General features: G+C 35.1%; 1 protein-coding gene across 1 annotated transcript; it reads right to left on the bottom strand.

Annotated features, from left to right (window-relative positions):
* Positions 1 to 4,346: 4,346 nt before the first annotated feature.
* Positions 4,347 to 16,940, bottom strand: LOC123874561 (odorant receptor 2a-like). The gene is made up of 10 exons (XM_045919996.1): positions 16,922 to 16,940; positions 10,008 to 10,284; positions 9,303 to 9,514; positions 8,859 to 8,971; positions 8,260 to 8,335; positions 7,525 to 7,711; positions 6,826 to 6,925; positions 6,519 to 6,632; positions 4,915 to 5,070; positions 4,347 to 4,434 (listed from the first exon to the last, which is right to left on the bottom strand). The coding sequence occupies exons 1-10, from the start codon at positions 16,938 to 16,940 to the stop codon at positions 4,381 to 4,383; spliced, it is 1,308 nt and encodes a 435-aa protein (XP_045775952.1). The 3' UTR covers positions 4,347 to 4,380.
* Positions 16,941 to 17,749: the final 809 nt, after the last annotated feature.

The raw sequence follows: 17,749 nt of genomic DNA, 5'->3' as shown, positions 1-17,749 counted from the left end.
AAAGTATAGCCTATATCACTTTCCAGATCGCTAACTACATTATATTCATGCAAAAAACCAAGCTGATCTGTTGCTCCGTTTCAGCGTGATTGAAAGACAAACTAGTAAACCAACAAAAAACACACTTTCGCATTTATAATACGGGTAGGGAGTGATTATTTTTCCACTAAGTAGGTATAAGGTACGGAAATCTAAAGACCCTTTTCAAGATTTTTTTAAACGAGTTAGGTAAAAATGCCTTTACAAGCTATACAAGTACCTACCCAAGTTCTATGACAACTTTTTTTTTGCTCTCTCGTCTGGCTTTACAAAGATTAACCAATGTCAAGTTTGTAGTTATTTGTAACAAGTTAGTTAACTATACAAGTATTGACCCCGTCTGTGCCGGCGCTCGCCGACACACGCACGGCACCCCCTAGAGCGCTTTCCAGTCAATTTAACAAAAAAAAAACCCTCCATAAAGTCAGAGCACGCCCGCCAGCTAACACCAACACAGACGAAGTCCGACTACTTTTTAATATAGTAACAGTAGCATCGTCTCCAATAAAGAAAAAAAATAAACAAAAATTTTAGTTAAATTTTATTCAATCGTTACGTAAAGCTAATAGAACTACAAGTGCTAGCCAAGTCATACTTAACCAGGAATTTGTCGGTTTAAGTAATGCGACTTGGCCTTACTCCAACTTTGGAAGTGCGGGGAACCGTTTGCGTTATTGAGACGATATCAAAATGTCGCAATGTAGATGCTCATGGGTATCATCCAATTAGGTAGAACCGAAATAGTAGAATAGAAAAAACTACGTAGGAGATTGTTGGGCGGAACATAGTTTTTTCACCAGTTGTTCTTGACACAATATTGTAACTGAGTTGGATACCTACTTCCATGTGATTGTTGAATACAACAAGATTCAATTTAAGTAAAATACTACTTAGTATTACATTACTATTTTAATTTAAATAAAATAATAAATGCTTAATCACTAGGCCACCACTATTTACGCAATGTTAAAGATACACAGTGTTAAATTAATTCTTGTCTGTATTAACCGAACATGACGAACGATTGCATATTTTAATTTTGAAACGTTCCTGTTGTGTTCATTAAAACTTGAATGAATTAGAGCTTGAGTTTATCCTCCACAAAGAGATTTTGTATAAGTAAAACAAACAGACCCTCTGTTAAGAGTTTCCATTAACCACTTTCATAACGACTTTGTTTGTTTACAAAGATTTTCATAATTGCGTTTTAGATTTGAATTTGTCAAATTTTACATGGGAATATTACATTTACATCGACTGCTCACTATTGTGTCGAGTCCAAACATATTTTCATATATTATGAAGTGTAGAGTATGAGCCTAAAGAGCTATATTATAAAGAAAAAAAAACGGGTATGTACGATCAATACGATGATTTTGAAATATCGATATTTCGACCCAGATGCATGGGCCGTGGTCACAACGATATACCTACTGTAGTGCGAGAGATGAAGTTCGAGCTGTCATGGGCAGTATTGAATATTATATTTATATTATATAATATTTTTTTAAGGTTTTTAGTTTTAGGTTCATTGTTTACATGCCTGTATTGATTATATATATAACACATTATTAAAATATACTTACCCAGAAATCATAAGTCTAAAAATACCTTACAGAAATACCTCCACCCTTTCACAGGGGACAACGATAGAAGACACAAATCTGTTAAACACAGAAAATGCTCTCGGTGCCGCGGGGAAATTCCGATAAGAAAATACCTTCGAAATAAATGTGAATAAATAGGGCTTGCGAGATTAAAAGCGGGCCTCGTTGATATATAGCAGCGGCATTCTTGGGATCTGCGCAAAAGCGAATGAACGACTAAGAAAAAGGAACAATGACATGTAGGTTTGTTATTCTAGGTCAACTGTTTACGATTTTGATCCCTCTTTAGGAACTCACATACTTAAAGGACATTCACATGCTATACGGTTGTGTGAGAAGTTTTATCTTTTAAGTAGTTTGTCTGCAAAATCTCGCAACTTAGTAATAAATTAAAGTTTGATAGCTTTATAGCAGTTGTTATTACTATGTAAAGAAGCGACACTCAGTCCCCTGCCAATTTATCGTTACCTTTAACGCACTTAATGGTAGTAGCAGTACTGGCACTGCCTTAACTCGATTTTCACCTTCTTCTTAACGACAAACGAGAAGCACAGATTGTCCCGCTCAATTGGCTTCGGTCAGACCTCAGTTCTATCATGTGCGGATAGGCTAGTGTTCTGGTAGTAGTAATAGGTATAATAGTAATAGTAGGGCTTAGGCGTGCCAGTGTGAACATTGCAATCACCTTTTACTGGCAGACCCCCTCATTATTGGCTAGAATTTACAACCGCAACAAGAAGAAGCCTTGAAGCAATACATCCAATTGTGATTATTGCAATAGATGCGATATATTAGCAGACGCTGAGTTTCTTGCTGGTTCTTCTCGGAAGAAAGTGCATTCCGAACGAGTGCAGTACTGGATTCTCTTGACAATTATTGCAAAGCACTTGTAAGATATTATTTGAATAAAAATCTTTGTAGGTACGGTATCTATTAGCCCCCTGAATTAAGCGAGATAAAAATAAACTTGTCATTGTTAATTCTTATACGAGGACATAAACCTGAAATTAAAAACAACCTAGTTTCTTTCCTATGAAAACTATAGAGTTGTAAGTAGTTACAGTTAGTAAATATTTTGTTTTGTTAGCTTTAGTTGATTTGTAGTTTTGAACACTTCTAACTTTAATTAGTTTTGTATGGATATCTGCGTAGCTAGGTATTATAATTGTAGATCCAAACTTTATAATTTATTATTTAACGATAGGTATTATTGTCATAAGGAATTGAATTATTAGTGATTGTAATTATTGTAATTTCACGCTGTCACGTATTATGTTTTACTTAGAATGGCAAAGAACTTATAATAAAATTAATATACCTACCTATAAAATTCTGATTATAAGACTTTTTTATGAGAAAAGTTCAGGAAAGTATCTAATAGAATAGTCCTGAATATTTGAATAGGTTAAGAAAATGTCCTCTTAATTATTTGACTGATTGTTTTCATTATTCAAATTAAATTACCCACTGTGCTCCCTTATAAAAACTTAACTAATGACTGAACAATTTTCATGAAGTAAAATAAAATGATCTCAAGACAATCTACTTTTTTTCAATTTAGTCAGTACTCGTAAAGTACTGACTAAGTAAGGTTAATACGCTTATTTTACATAAATATACAACGATTAATTAATCTTAAGATTGAAAAGAGCTTTATAGAGAGAGAGCCCGCGAGGGCGAGACCTTCGTTATTTTATAAAAGCTGAAAGTTCCTCTGCGTATTGTCCTCAATACTGCCAGGAACGATCAGCTGTTATGGAGTTTGGATCATGGTGGCTTTGAGAGATAACAACCATGGTCCAATCTCAATTATAGGTATAGTTCCTCCATGTGTCAGTCAGGTTCGCCTTTTATAAATTTAGATAACGAAGGTCTGGCCTACGCGGGCTCCGCTAGTCCATTATCAGATTAGTAATAGTTAACTCTGGTAATAAAGATGTAATAAGAGACGAAGTACTTGTAATACATACTCATACCGATTTGGTAACTATAAATTTTAAATAGAAATCCATACTTAATATTATAAATGCGAAAGTGTGTCTGTATGTCTGTCTGTCTGCTACCTTTTCACGGCCCAACAGTTGAACCGATTTGTACGAAATTTGGTACAGAGTTAGCTTATATCCCGGAGACGGACATAGGCTACTTTTTATTCCGGAAAATCAAAGAGTTCCCACGGGATTCCTAAAGACCCATCCGCTCAACCGATTTGTATGAAATTTGGTACCGAAGTAGCTGCGTCCATGTTATTGACATAGAGAACATTTTATCCCGGAAATCCAAACAGTTCCCACGGGATCTTCAAAAACCTACATCCACGCGGACGAAATCGTGGGCATCCTCTAGTGTCTAATATTTATAAGACTTTATGTACACTTGTACAAATTATGCTGTAGCTATTATTTTATCAAGATAAAAGATAGGTAAATTATAGAATCTTTCGGGCCGATTTTCATTGCTCGAGTGTACCTAAATAAATACATTTGGAATACTGGAGATTTCTAAAACGTACGAGGACAGAGGAATTTAGGTCGATAAATAAAACGTTCTAAAACGCTGCTGGTGAATTAATTTTATTGTATTTGTCACACAACCTACCTTAGTATTTAGTAAAATTATACAAATAAGTAATATTTTTTGCTAATTAAACCAAATTCAGTGATATTTATTTAAAGAAGGATAAATTACAATTAGATATTACTGGTAGCTTACAATTCCACGTTGTAGATAAGTATTATTTTTTCATATTTCTCATCACTGCAAATGCTTTGTACGACCAGTTTATGAGCTGAAACAAAAGTTTATTGGATTAAATGTGAGTGATTTGTTTTACAAAAATTTCAGGTTATGAATATTGAGGCTACAATCCAATGTTAAATCTTTTTTCGTTACCGACTAGGGATTATAATACATTTTTAGCAGTCAGTGATCCAGTGTAATTCATGCATGTAGCTACGAGTGCCTACGTATTGAATTTGGTACCTTTGTGACAAAAGCTTTTATTTTGTACTGTACTGACACTTTTATAAGTCGCATCGACAAAATTCGTTTGCGTAGAAAAGCGCAACCTAAGAATGTATACCAATGAAATACAGACCTTATTGCTTGACGATAAGATTTTAAACACAAGAACAACAGAGACTTGCTTATACTATAATAATTCGCGCGTACAAAATAGCGTGCGGACGCGCGCAATGATTAGCTGAATTATTTTCGCGCCAGTCAAAAATTACTATCTAACTTTTCTAAGTGGTAAAAATGCACTTACATAGGTATAAGTATCCAATGAAAGTGTGAATACTTTGCCTGCAGTGACTCTCAGAGGGCGATTGCAGCGTTCCAGTAATATCACGATGAACATGCTGGTCTTGGCATCAGTTTCAAGCCATGGTCCATCGAACGCAGCTTGTCGTAGCTCAAGACTCTGTAATACAATTAAGTTTATTAACCCCCGACCCGAAAAGAGGGGTGTTATAAGTTTGACGTGTGTATCTGTGTATCTGTGTGTCTGTGGCATCGTAGCGCCTAAACGAATGAACCGATTTTAATTTAGTTTTTTTTGCTTGAAAGGTGGCTTGATCGAGAGTGTTCTTAGCTATAATCCAAGAAAATCGGTGCAGCCGTTTGAAAGTTATCAGCTCTTTTCTAGTTACTGTAACTTTCACTTGTCGGGGGTGTTATGAATTTTTAATTTATACTTGTTTTAAAGTCTGTCATAGTACACTTGAGGTTTCGCTTAGCGCAAAAGCGCATCGTACTGACAAAAAAAAAATAGGAAGTGTTTGTTGAGTATCGATTCATATGAGTGGTTGAGTGCAAACAAAATGGTTTATTTTTTAAATTTTATATATAGAAAAAGCAAACCAATTAAATAAAATGGGCCATTCGGATTCCATGTTAACTTTGGCGGGTTATACCTACCATAATAATCAATAGATCATTTGATTATTATGGTAGAACCTCGGTTTATTTGGTCAGTACCCCTGCAGCTTTAGGATTGATGAATTGGAATCCGAAATTTATACAACGTCCTATTGTCATGGAAATGAAATTCGTGCGCAGTTTCATAAGATTCGACGAATGAAAGTAATGAAAATTCGTTATCCAATTTAACAAAATATATTGGTACCCTAATAGATCTAAAGAGATTTGTTTGATAATAATAAGTATGTCACACAGTTAGGTGAATTTTCAAATAGTAAAAGTATCAGATAGGATATATTGTGGGCGCAAAATGAATTACATTTTTATAACAATATAACTGAGGAATTTCTCATTCATGCAGAGTGAAAGACATACTTCACTAATTAATTGATACAGTAACTATTTAAAAATATCTCAACCAAAAAAAAAGAGGCAATTTATAGAAGCCTTTTTACCTATTAGGGAATTTGGGACTTTTTAAATAAATTAATTGCCTTTCCATTCAGTAAAGCAGTTTGGGCGTAAATTGAAATGAACGTTTCGGGTTTCAAATTAAATATTTGATAGGACTGTTTGATCCTCCCAAAAAAGGCACAACGTTATTTAGTAAAAATCTATGGACTAACTCTACTTCGTACACTGAACATTCTGAATACACACGAATTTTATAGATATAATATGATAATTTTGTTACACTTGGTACTTCGCTGCTGGACGGACACACTTTCGCGTTTATTATATTAGTAGGGATTATGTTACGACCTAACCACGCCACTATAAACTAAAAATGTCTAACTACACTTGTCTCAAGCTTTTATCAGAAAAGTTTTACAACGTGCTTCTATAGCAAGTGATATAGTGTACCTATACGATATGTTACATAGAGCCTGTCAGCCAGGCTCGGGAACAAAATAAATTGTACCAGGATGAATGGAAGAGATTGATTACCTTCAATATAAGTTCGTTGCCGAACCAGCATACTATGAATACCTCTATCAGCATACATGTCAAATAAACTGCCATCCATACGATTTGCATGGGGTGACTACTCGGATTTTCAATCTGGAAGAAAATGGTCAAACTGGTGTCCGTAGTTTTAAAAACTGACAGATAACAGACAGATAGACAGATAGATCAACAAAACAGACACACGAGTGATAAGGGTGCGGACTGCGGACATTCGGAACCCTAATCATCATAATTATATTCGTTTATATTGATTGAAAATTAAAAATATACGTAATAAAAAACTTACCGATAAAAATTGTATTCCTACTAAACAAAGAACCATCACGCTTAGCATGAACTGCAGGGCGGAAGCCAAACTAAAAGCACTTTCCATCATAGACACGTATCTGAAATTAAATATACATGGGCACAATATAAATCATTATGTAATAGAAAATACATTTTGAATGCACACTTGAGAGCCGATAGACCGCCTAAATCGGATGCTCAAGACAGCGCAAAGTGGGCAGCAAAATGTAGGAAAGCGGGAGTCCACTTTCTTTCATTTTGCTCCATTTTAGGTGGAGTCACCTAGATGGGAAAAAGTCATATCGAAAGAAGGTAATAAAAAGTCCATTTTGTTAAAAAAAAATGTAAACTATTTCAGTCATAAATAATAAATTATATCATATTTTATCATAAATTGCGACTTGTAAGGAAACATTGTATGCAAATAGTATTATTCATAAAAATTCTCAAAGTGAATTCTACTATATATTAAATTACGTTATCAGTATCACATACGTGTTATTACGTAACACTCCGTTTCTGATGAAAGATATTTAGATATCTTTCATTTACTCATTAAAAATGCGATTGTAGACAAAGTGGAATTGTAAATATAGTATTTCTATAGAAAAGAGAGCTACTATAAAAGGGAGTAAATATAATTAGATTTGTTTTGCTTGTTTAAAAGGAAATGAAAAAGCTTTCAGCTTTAACTAACCGTATGATGGCATCGTAATGGATGATACTCTTTTTCAATATAAAATGTATGTAATAGTTATCATTATAATATTGGAAATCTTTGATGTAAATACGTTGCATGGCCTTTACTGCATCTCTTTTACGTTTTCTTTCTGCTAAAGCTTTGAAATTTCGCAGATTATATGCTAAGATTTCTATTTGCCCAACTGAAAAAAAAAACTAATAAATCTCAAATGTATTCCAGGCCTACAGCCTAATAAAATAGTATATTATGTTATAACGGGTTTAATTTTTGGCTATCGTAGTAGCAAAAAATGTTAACATGGCTCTCTCCGTCACTCGCTTCATACAATCGTAGTTCCAATTTAATTTGAATATTAAGCAACCAAAGTCCAACAATTTATGCAGACATATTCTAGAAACTAATATCGGTGTCTGTGGTGTTTTAGATTTTTCAAAAAATATGTAGTTTTAAAATTACAGGGGCTCAAAGATTTGTATGTAAATTTTTAAGACCGCATAACTTTGAAAACAGAAATCTGGAAAACCACAGACAAAGATATTAGTTTCTAGAATATGTGTGCAAAATTTCATTGACTTTGGTTGCTTAATATTCAAATGAAATTGGAACTACGTTTGTATGAAACGAGTGACGGAGAGACCCCTCTTAAGTACATAACGGTAAACTATATCTAACAATTTCAAAATATTTAGTAAGGGAGAATGATAGCAAAATCTTGGTTTACGATCTTACTAGCTGCCGCAATGAATGCTGCAAGTATGGTGTCCATGACACCATCTATGATGCAGGTCGCAGGCTTGTAATAAATCTGTGAAATAAGCAAACGATTAGTGTAATTGTAAGATTTGTGTTATACTTGGCGCAATGGTAAGTGCTGTGGTAGATACGTTCCAGTACGATGCCGTGTAGAAACCAAATTGTCATTTCCCTTCCAGGTTAGCCCGCTTCCATTTTAGATTACATCATCACTTACCACGAGGTGAGATTGCAGTCAAGGACTAACTTGTATCTGAATAAAAATAAATTAAATATTCAAACGGATAGAATCCAAAACGGGAGTAGCCGATGTTGGCCATATAGCACCTCTACTTATCGGAACCGTCTGGTTCTTTTATTAATTCCCGGTAAATCATTAACGACACCGTCAAAGCGTTGCTGGTGCAATATACCTACTAGATGTTTTTTTGATAAAATAGCTCAAAAGCACCGCACAATAGGAAGTTGTGGCAGAATCGAAGGAAGGCCTTTGCCCAGTAGTCATACAGGCTAGATAAGACTAGATTTGACTGACGAAGATTAATTTTTAGTGTCAAAGTTTAAAAAAAACTTACATGATGGAGGTAAATAATGGTGTACATCGGTGATTTGTTCACATCGAAATACGGATACTCCACATTTGTTGGTAGTATATCAAAATTCTCGGCGAGCGGCAACAAAATTGCAACTGTACAAACAATTAACAAGAAACAAAATTTTAAGAACCTAAAATAGTGGCCACCCCCCCCCCCCCCCCCCCCCGAAAGAGAATTCAAAATGACTTAAAATTGAGTTATATGAAAAAATTCATTGGTAGGTATATGTATCTGCAACATAATGCAGCCTTAAGTGGAACGCGCCTGCCAAGAAGATAGGTACCAATATTATAGCTAGTGGGGAAAATGGAAGCCGGAAGCAAATTAAGTCTTGTGTATCATGGACTTCACAAAATAATCCTTATATCTATCCAACAAATCAAGGATCGTTTCTAATAAGCACAAAATAAAATCCGTGTTTACCCGAGATAGCTCCGATACACATAGTAGAATAGTACGTCATTACGAAGCGCGCCGTTTTAATACTTTTTTTCAAAATCGCTCGGTGCTCGTTCTCCTCCGGTTTGAATTCATCGCAATGTAAAAATTTGAGAAGGTTTAAAATTTTACCCTTATTCAGCCAAAATACAGCAATTTTAAAATACGTGTACATTTCGCTCAGGAATAAGTACAGCCTGGAAAGAGTGCATGTTTTTAAATATCACGTTTAAAGCTCGCGCATATTTAGTTGGACTGTGATGAATAATAAATGCCGTGTGTGCTCTCTCACATGTGGTTTATACATATTTTACATATCCATTTACTGCACTTTTACAAATAATACAAATATTTAAATAGATGCGACCCTATAAGCGCGGCAGCTTCGCGAGGCATTGCTTTGCGCCCGCGCAGGCAACGTGGCCGGCAAGGACGCGCCTCGACCAATGAAAATGCATCCCTCGGTAGAAGGACTTGGTCTACACCAACCACGTTGCTGAACAAAACAAAGCCTCGCGACGCAATCATACCCCCAAAGTCGCTTCCATATCACGCTTCAGGCTGCACGCTTTATTATCATTTCACGCTTAGTTTATGGGCTTGTAATTTGATAATAATATGATATTTACAATATTATTCTTATAATTATGGAATAAATTCCATATAATATTTATGTATATAGGATATTACCCCTCAGCAATATCTCCAATATTTTCGCCTCGCCTTGACAAATAAACAACTTCTCCAATGCAAGGCAGGAAGCAAACAAGCCACAATACCACCATGGTGTATGTCAAGCGCACCCAGAAGTAAGCGCTAGTTGGAGTGATATTATAATACCACATGCCGTAGAATTTCAACCAGTAAATATGAACGGCGAGGTATAAACGTGGGTTCAAATCGTCCCATGAATCTAGGACCCCATATGGTATGTACGGTTTTAGAAAGGAATATTTCTCTCGTATGCCTTTTATTATACTTTTCATATTTTGTTCTGAAATTCAAAGTGAGGTAAAGGCTTTGAAAACTAAACTTTGGGGACCCAAGGTGCTGGAATGTCAATAACACAGTATTAGGAGATCCTCCACTGGGTGCATTAATCTGCGCGTGTAATTCAAGCGCTTCGTTGGGGTACGTTGGGCACAAGCGGCTCAAGATTAAATTGTGGAAGATTAGTGGAATTACACCTATATCAGTCGACTCGGTTTTTAGGCAAGCGCTTGACCACAATCACACCTGATGGAAAGTGGTGATGTGGCCTAAGATGAGACGCGTTTATCTAGAAGATGCCTATTCACTCTTGTTTTAAAGATACCTGTACAAAGGTTTTTAAGCTGTCGGTATCGGCCAAACTTTAATGAGAACGACACAAGCTTTCGCCGCGTTGTTTAGAAATGACTCTTATTTATCATCAACATCGTATTTCTATCTACAAAAGCTGAGTACGAAAAGTACGGACATATAAAACATTGATGCACGATACATTAAAGGCACAGCGATGGTAAAATAATAAACACATTTTCATAAAAGTTGTTTTAAGCGAATACATTTTGTATGCTCAAGTAGTCAAAAGCTTTTAAAAAAATATAATTACTCCATACGAATTTATTATTGTCATGGACTGTTTTGTATTCATGTGGTTTAATTTTTTCGTTTTAATTGCTTTGGTTCTTAATAATAGAAAAAGCATTTTACGTCAATGCACATGAACCGAATTTCCATATCGAGCTTTTTTGCTATTCTTTTCACTTAAAACAATTTCTTTAAAATATCTATGCAATATTGCGAAGTTTTGCTAGATTTGTCCCTAGCTTATAAAGATTTTTTTTTTCATGAATAACAAAAAAGCGCGCTCTTGGAAAGGCCTATGTCCAGCAGTGGACGCTTACAGGCTGATGGATGGATGGATGGAACAAAAAGCACCACTAGTGAACTTATTTCATTTTGAATCCATTTCGCTATCACAAATTGCTGCTCAATATGACAACTTTTTGTAATAAATGCAAGTCCGTCTGTTTGTACTATTGTGTTTGTGCCATCTTTCAACTATTTTTAGTTACAAGTGTAAATTAAAAATTTATAACCCCCCGACAAGTGAAGGTTACAGTAACTAGAAAAGAGCTGATAACTTTCAAACGGCTGAACCGATTTTCTTGGATTATATCTAAGAACACTCCCGATCAAGCAACCTTTCAAACGAAAAAAACGAAATTAAAATCGGTTCATTAGTTTAGGAGCTACGATGCCACAGACAGAAACACAGATACACACGTCAAACTTATAACACACCTCTTTTTGGGTCGGGGGTTAAAAATTACAAGATAGGTACAAAGCTTCCCCTTAAAAGGGTTAAATCTAATATGCTGCTAGAAGCAATTATTATAATTACCTCGTACAACATAATTATCCGACAAAAGAAATAATGACGTCTTAGTACAGATAATGGTGTTGTATATAATGAGCCTCTTATAAATTCTAATTATCAGCTAATTGGGGAAAGACTCCTTTTGCAAACATCGTTTTGTGAGGGTTAAAGGGGAATAATTAATAAAACAATTCAAAAAGATTACAACATAAAAACTTATTAAGAGAAACGTTTAATTTGTTATATTATCATAATTTCGAATTATTTTTTCACACACGCTTGTGAAAAAAATTGTTCAGAAAATCAGAATTCCCATGGGATTTTATAAACTTAATTACACGCGGATGAAGTGGCGGGTATAACGCTTTACGCAATAAATTACATTTTATTCCTTTCTAACTTGATACACGTGTGCAATTAAATTTGCAACACGAGGCGATGGATGCAGAGCCAATAAAACTCAAGTACTTAGGTAGTTATTAACTATCAAGTGCAGGTTTATGACTTACTAGCTGATGCCCGCGACTTCGTTCACGTGGATGAAGGTTTTTTCAAAATCCCGTGGGAACTCTTTGGTTTTCCGGGATAAAAAGTAGCCTATGTGCTAATCCAGTGTATTATCTATCTCCATTCCGAATTTCAGCCAAATCCGTCCAGTAGTTTTTGCGTGAAGGAGTAACAAACATACACACACACACACACACACACACACACACACACACACACACACATACAAACTTTCGCCTTTATAATATTAGTGTGATGAGTAAACCGCTAGCGAGGCTTACGGTCGTTATGGATGGAATGCAAGTTTACATTCGAGGCTATGGCTTCGCAGTCTGTGTTGATATTTGATTGGATAAAATAGATGATAAAATAGAAACAGGCGCACCTTATATTCAACGAGTATTATATTTATTATTTGTTTAGGACAGTATGTTTTAGAAGTTCAATATCTCGACGTTAATTTTATTCCTACCCTTTTTTGAAATGTAACGTGAATATCATGGTAATTTCACTCATCCTGGAACAATAAAACATCGGAATCGAACGGGTGATTTTAATTTAATGGAATTTTAGACAATCGGTGAGGTGGTGCAATTTTCTAAAAACCTGGAACACATATTTCTTTTCTTCACTTTAACCGAAAGCCCAATTGAAAATTTTCAGGAACATAACTTGAAAAAATCATGGATTTTCATGCAAACTTTCAACCCCCTATTAATTAACGCCCTTGATCATTGTGAAATAAAAAAAAGCGTCGAATCATGCCGCAAAGATACATCGTTTATCTGGAATAAACATTGGACCGTGTCGTTCGGCGAATGGACGGAGCGTCGTGGCAGGCCGCAGTCACCGCAAAGCTTGTTAAGATCACAGCTATAACAGGAAAAAACTTAGTTATGTGGATAATGTTAAATGTTAAACAGGAAAAAACTTAGTTATGTGGAAAATTTTAAATGGTAAAGTCTGTAAATGTATCACATTACAAAATTTTATTAATCCATACTAATGTTAACTAAAAATGTGAAAGTGAATCTTTCTGCGGCGCGGCTTATCAATTAAACAGATTTTGACGAAAGGTTCAGGGTTAGTGCGTAACCGAGGAATAGATAACCGAGGGATGGGCATAGGCTATTTTTTGTCCCGAAATTCAGAGTTTCCACGAGATTCTTAAGAAACCTAAATCCACGTGGATACAGTCATAGTCATCTATTATTATTATTATATTTGGTAAAGTAATAGCTTCCATCCTGGAGACGGGCATAGGGTACTTTTATCACAGAAAATTAACGAATTCTCGTGGGAATTCTTTAATTTTCTGTGATGAAAGTATTTTCAAGGTTTTTCAAATCCCATATTCACGTGGGTGGAGTTACGGACATATATTTTCTACTTGGAATATTAGATATTATAACGTTTTCATAAAAATAATATAAAAACACGAAAAATCGTGTCATCTACATTTACACGCTGACAAAACTAGTTAGAAGACTGACCTATTTCTATTTACAGAGATCTATTTCAATACGAATATTAAGTTGAATAAAGTTAGATGTATTCGGGTTGGAAGGTAAATACTAACTTTGTGTTAGTTGTCCTTTATTACAAACCCAAGAGTTTTGTTGCGGCTAAAGTAGAATTTATGTTGAGGAACTTTCCTTGAAATCAAGATATTTTCATACCACAATATCTAAATTATCTTGGAATTTCAAGGATATATTTTATTTGCAACCAACTGCATTTCGAGCGTAATATTGAAAGTATTTGATATTTCATTGATTAGCAGTAATTATTCAATCGGCAATACTTTTCGGTAACTTTGACTGATGAATTCTGATGTCTGATAGATATCCAAAACAAAAACTGCCCATTAACCAAATGTATTCCTCAGTTCATTTACCAAATTTAAAAGTCGGTCCTTATGACTTATAAATTCCATGAAATGATGACAGAAAATGTAGGAAATACATAGGGAATATACTCTGAGTACAGAGTGAAATAAAAATGGGCCTTAACTTAATTTTTGCTAGCTATAGGTCACAGTCATTCATATAGAAGGAATCTACTTCGTCACAATCCTGAAAAGGCCGATTCAGCCAGTAATCTTAATTTTAGTCCTCAGCTGCAAGGGGACTTCTCGAGCATACACATTACAAGAGTAAATTAAAAATTTATAACACCCCCGACAAGTGAAGGTTACAGTAACTAGAAAAGAGCTGATAACTTTCAAACGGCTGAACCGATTTTCTTGGATTATAGCTAAGAACACTCTCGATTAAGCCACCTTTCAAACAAAAAAAACTAAATTAAAATCGGTTCATTAGTTTAGGAGCTACGATGCCACAGACAGATACACGCGTCAAACCTATAAAACCCCTCCTTTTGGGTCGGGGGTTAAAAACAACAACAAATAGTCCTTTGAACACCTGACATATAGTGATAAACTCATAAATCGCCGGCATAAGCGCCGTATGTAGGTCGGCGGGTCTTGCGGAGGCTTTGTCATACTCGTATATTCACTTGCTAAGCAACAATGCAATGTATTGCTGTATTCCGGCGTAATACATTATAGAGGCTGTGAAATTTCAAGCACGAGAGATGCGTTTTAGTTCCCAGTATATTCCGATTCTCACGAGTTCAAACTAGTTATACCTTTAGGTCTTTTCTTGGCGGCATATTCCTTATTTCTGAGGATCGTGATCCTTCCCATTAATTCACATAATAGTAGGAGTTTTCTTGGGATTCATGCAACCCGACTAAGAGAACTAGATATTTGATGTTATTGTCTGATGTACCTAAGTGATAATAACCGGGACCGACGGCTTAACGTGCTCTCTGAGTCGCGGAGCAAAAGAAAATGCCGAATTCGGACTTCCAAAGTCCGTCACCCGCTCAGTTGTACCAACTTCGGTCAACATTGTTTGCATGCGTAGCAAATTTTGACCACATTTCGTGTAGAATATTTTTACAAAATTTTCTTGTTTATTAAGATTATCCATTATCCCTAAGTGAAACGTTGTACGGTTATTGTTCGGGTTGTCCCAGATGGTACTCGTAGTACGTATAATTGTGAGGAGGTTCGTCACTCTGAAGTCTTTAAGGTTTTATTCCGTTAGCAATGAGCACTTAATCATTTTAGACAAAAAAATTATTAGTATAGATAAGGTTATCGTTGGTTTTTTGCTGTGGATTATAAAGTAGGTTACTCATATTATAATCTTTTCCAAACAATTTTTTAATAAAATATAATTGGTGTAAGCATTTAAAATATTTTAATTGTGGCTTAAATTCATGGTCTTTTACAGCAGGAAAGTTTTGCTACGCAAAATAATAAAGTTTATAATATTTGGATCTTAAATTTCCCAGAATTGTATTAGAAATTTTCCGTTGATATTAAATTTAATTGTCTGAAGTTCATGATGGCCTTTCAGCGGCTTAAATAATAAGTTGGCAGTGTGCTAATTGAATAGTATTATAATTTCCGAAAAGTCTTGTTCAAGAAACCATATTAGGATATTAAAATTTCTGTCACAGGGGTGTGTCTAAATCAACCGCACAAGTTCATGCGACAGCCTAGCATGTGAAATGCTCGGATGATGTGGACACATCTTAGAATTGTTCGAGTATGCATTGCTTCAATCGAACAAGTGAGTCGTCCTCATAGATAGAGTCGGTGCACCCAAGGCACATGAGTGAAAGTACCCTATATAATATAATTGACTTTATAATTGACTTTATAATAATAATTGACGCTAATAATAATCTATAAGTATAATAATAACTGGAAGTATGGAAACAACTGGTTGAGCATTCAGTTGCCCACAAATTGGTGTAGTGTATTGCTACATATTGTAAGTTTTTAAGATTTGAAAAGAGCAACTGCTGAGTTTCTTGCCGGCTCACCTCGTAGTGTCTGTATTCCGAACGGTGGTAGAGTCACTGATGTAAAAGATACTAGTTCCCATAAATGAAATAAATAAGTTTTGATATTGATTTCGATAACTTAGCACCACTTAACCACTGCATGGTTAGCTGGCGAAGGTTACGGTTAACTTTGAGTAGCTAGGAACACAATTTTGAACACTTTATCAGGGCTCGCGCTGTGCGCGCACGTAGAACAACTAGCGATGCTAGGACGTTCACTCAAATTTATGAGTCGCACTGCGGAATATAAATTCTGGCGCGCCTCTCAGCTACCACAATTTTTTTACGCAGAACTTAAATAATACAATTTTCTTCTAATTATGAAACGCGGTGTTAGGTTTTAATTTTGTAGAATTAAAACTGTACAATGTTGCAATTGTGTAGAGTTTTTTGGAACTTTTGCAATTACGTCTCTATTGCGAAATTACGTGGACGGACGACATCAGACTAACAGGGAGCCGCTGGATTAAGGCGACGCAAGACCGTGGCGTCCCTAAAAGAGACCTATTATGTCCAGCAGCGGTTATCTATCGGTTGTTGTTGATGATGATGATGATTTCAAAATAAGAATAATCATAAAATTTATTTGTAATGCTCTCTTTATCGATGTCAATTCGTTCTTCTATTGCCGATATTCATGTAAATATGTAATTGTTTATCAGCCAGCGCTTAGGCCTACACCTGATCTTCTGGATGAATATCATTTAATTCAGCAAGTATTATTTATTGTCTAAAAGCCATTAAACAAAATGAGAAGAAGAAAATTTATTGTAAATGAAAAATAAATAAATAATAAATGAAAAAAAAAAACCTTCCGATAACTCTATCATACTATAGATATCTTTGAAGCTTGACAATGCCTCTAGGTATCAAAAAACGTGAAGAGGGTTTGAAACTAAAACTTTTAAATTTTTTATTGTACACGTCTTGCTCGTAATTTTCTTTGGAAGATATTGGTACAAGTTCATATAGATAAATAGATGAAAGCCGATTTACGTTTTAAATAAAAACTGAGTAGCATCTTTGATTTATTTCCATTCCATCCACTTTTTATTTCCCCTTAAGATCTCAATAAAACCCGAAGAACCCCTTATCTGATTTTATATTCAAGATGTTCCTATGAATACTGATAAGTAGGATGAGTGTAAATACACTTAAGATTTTTTCCAAACGTAGATCTCAATAAAATGAGTTGCAAATAATGATTTGATAAGTCTTATCGTAGACGGCGCTTTTAAGGTTTAGCTCTAGAAATAAGTCCGTAACTTACCTACTTGTTGTTTTCTAGATCTACTTGATAGGGAGAGCATTTTAAACCAGTCGTAGATTCATCTCTCTATTCAAAAGCACTTTGTGTAAATTAATTTGAATATAAAATTTTCTTCTTTCTTGATTTCATCGCCATTAAAGCCATATTATGCCAGATTTCCTCAGCAAAGAAGCTATGAAAATATGATATGAGTAGATTACACTTAGAACTAGATAACTAAATACTTGGTATCGTCCTATGTTCTCTATTATGGTTCACCATGATACATCAGGCATCGCAGGCATTATCTAGTAAGGATATAAAACGGTTCATAATAACCGTGACTTCGTCTTTGTCTGGTGGGAGGCTTCGGCCGTGACTAGTTACCAC

This window comes from Maniola jurtina, chromosome 18 (assembly GCF_905333055.1).
Source record: "Maniola jurtina chromosome 18, ilManJurt1.1, whole genome shotgun sequence".
In the NCBI taxonomy this organism is placed as follows: domain Eukaryota; kingdom Metazoa; phylum Arthropoda; class Insecta; order Lepidoptera; family Nymphalidae; genus Maniola; species Maniola jurtina.
This window is presented reverse-complemented; position numbering and strand designations above follow the sequence as displayed.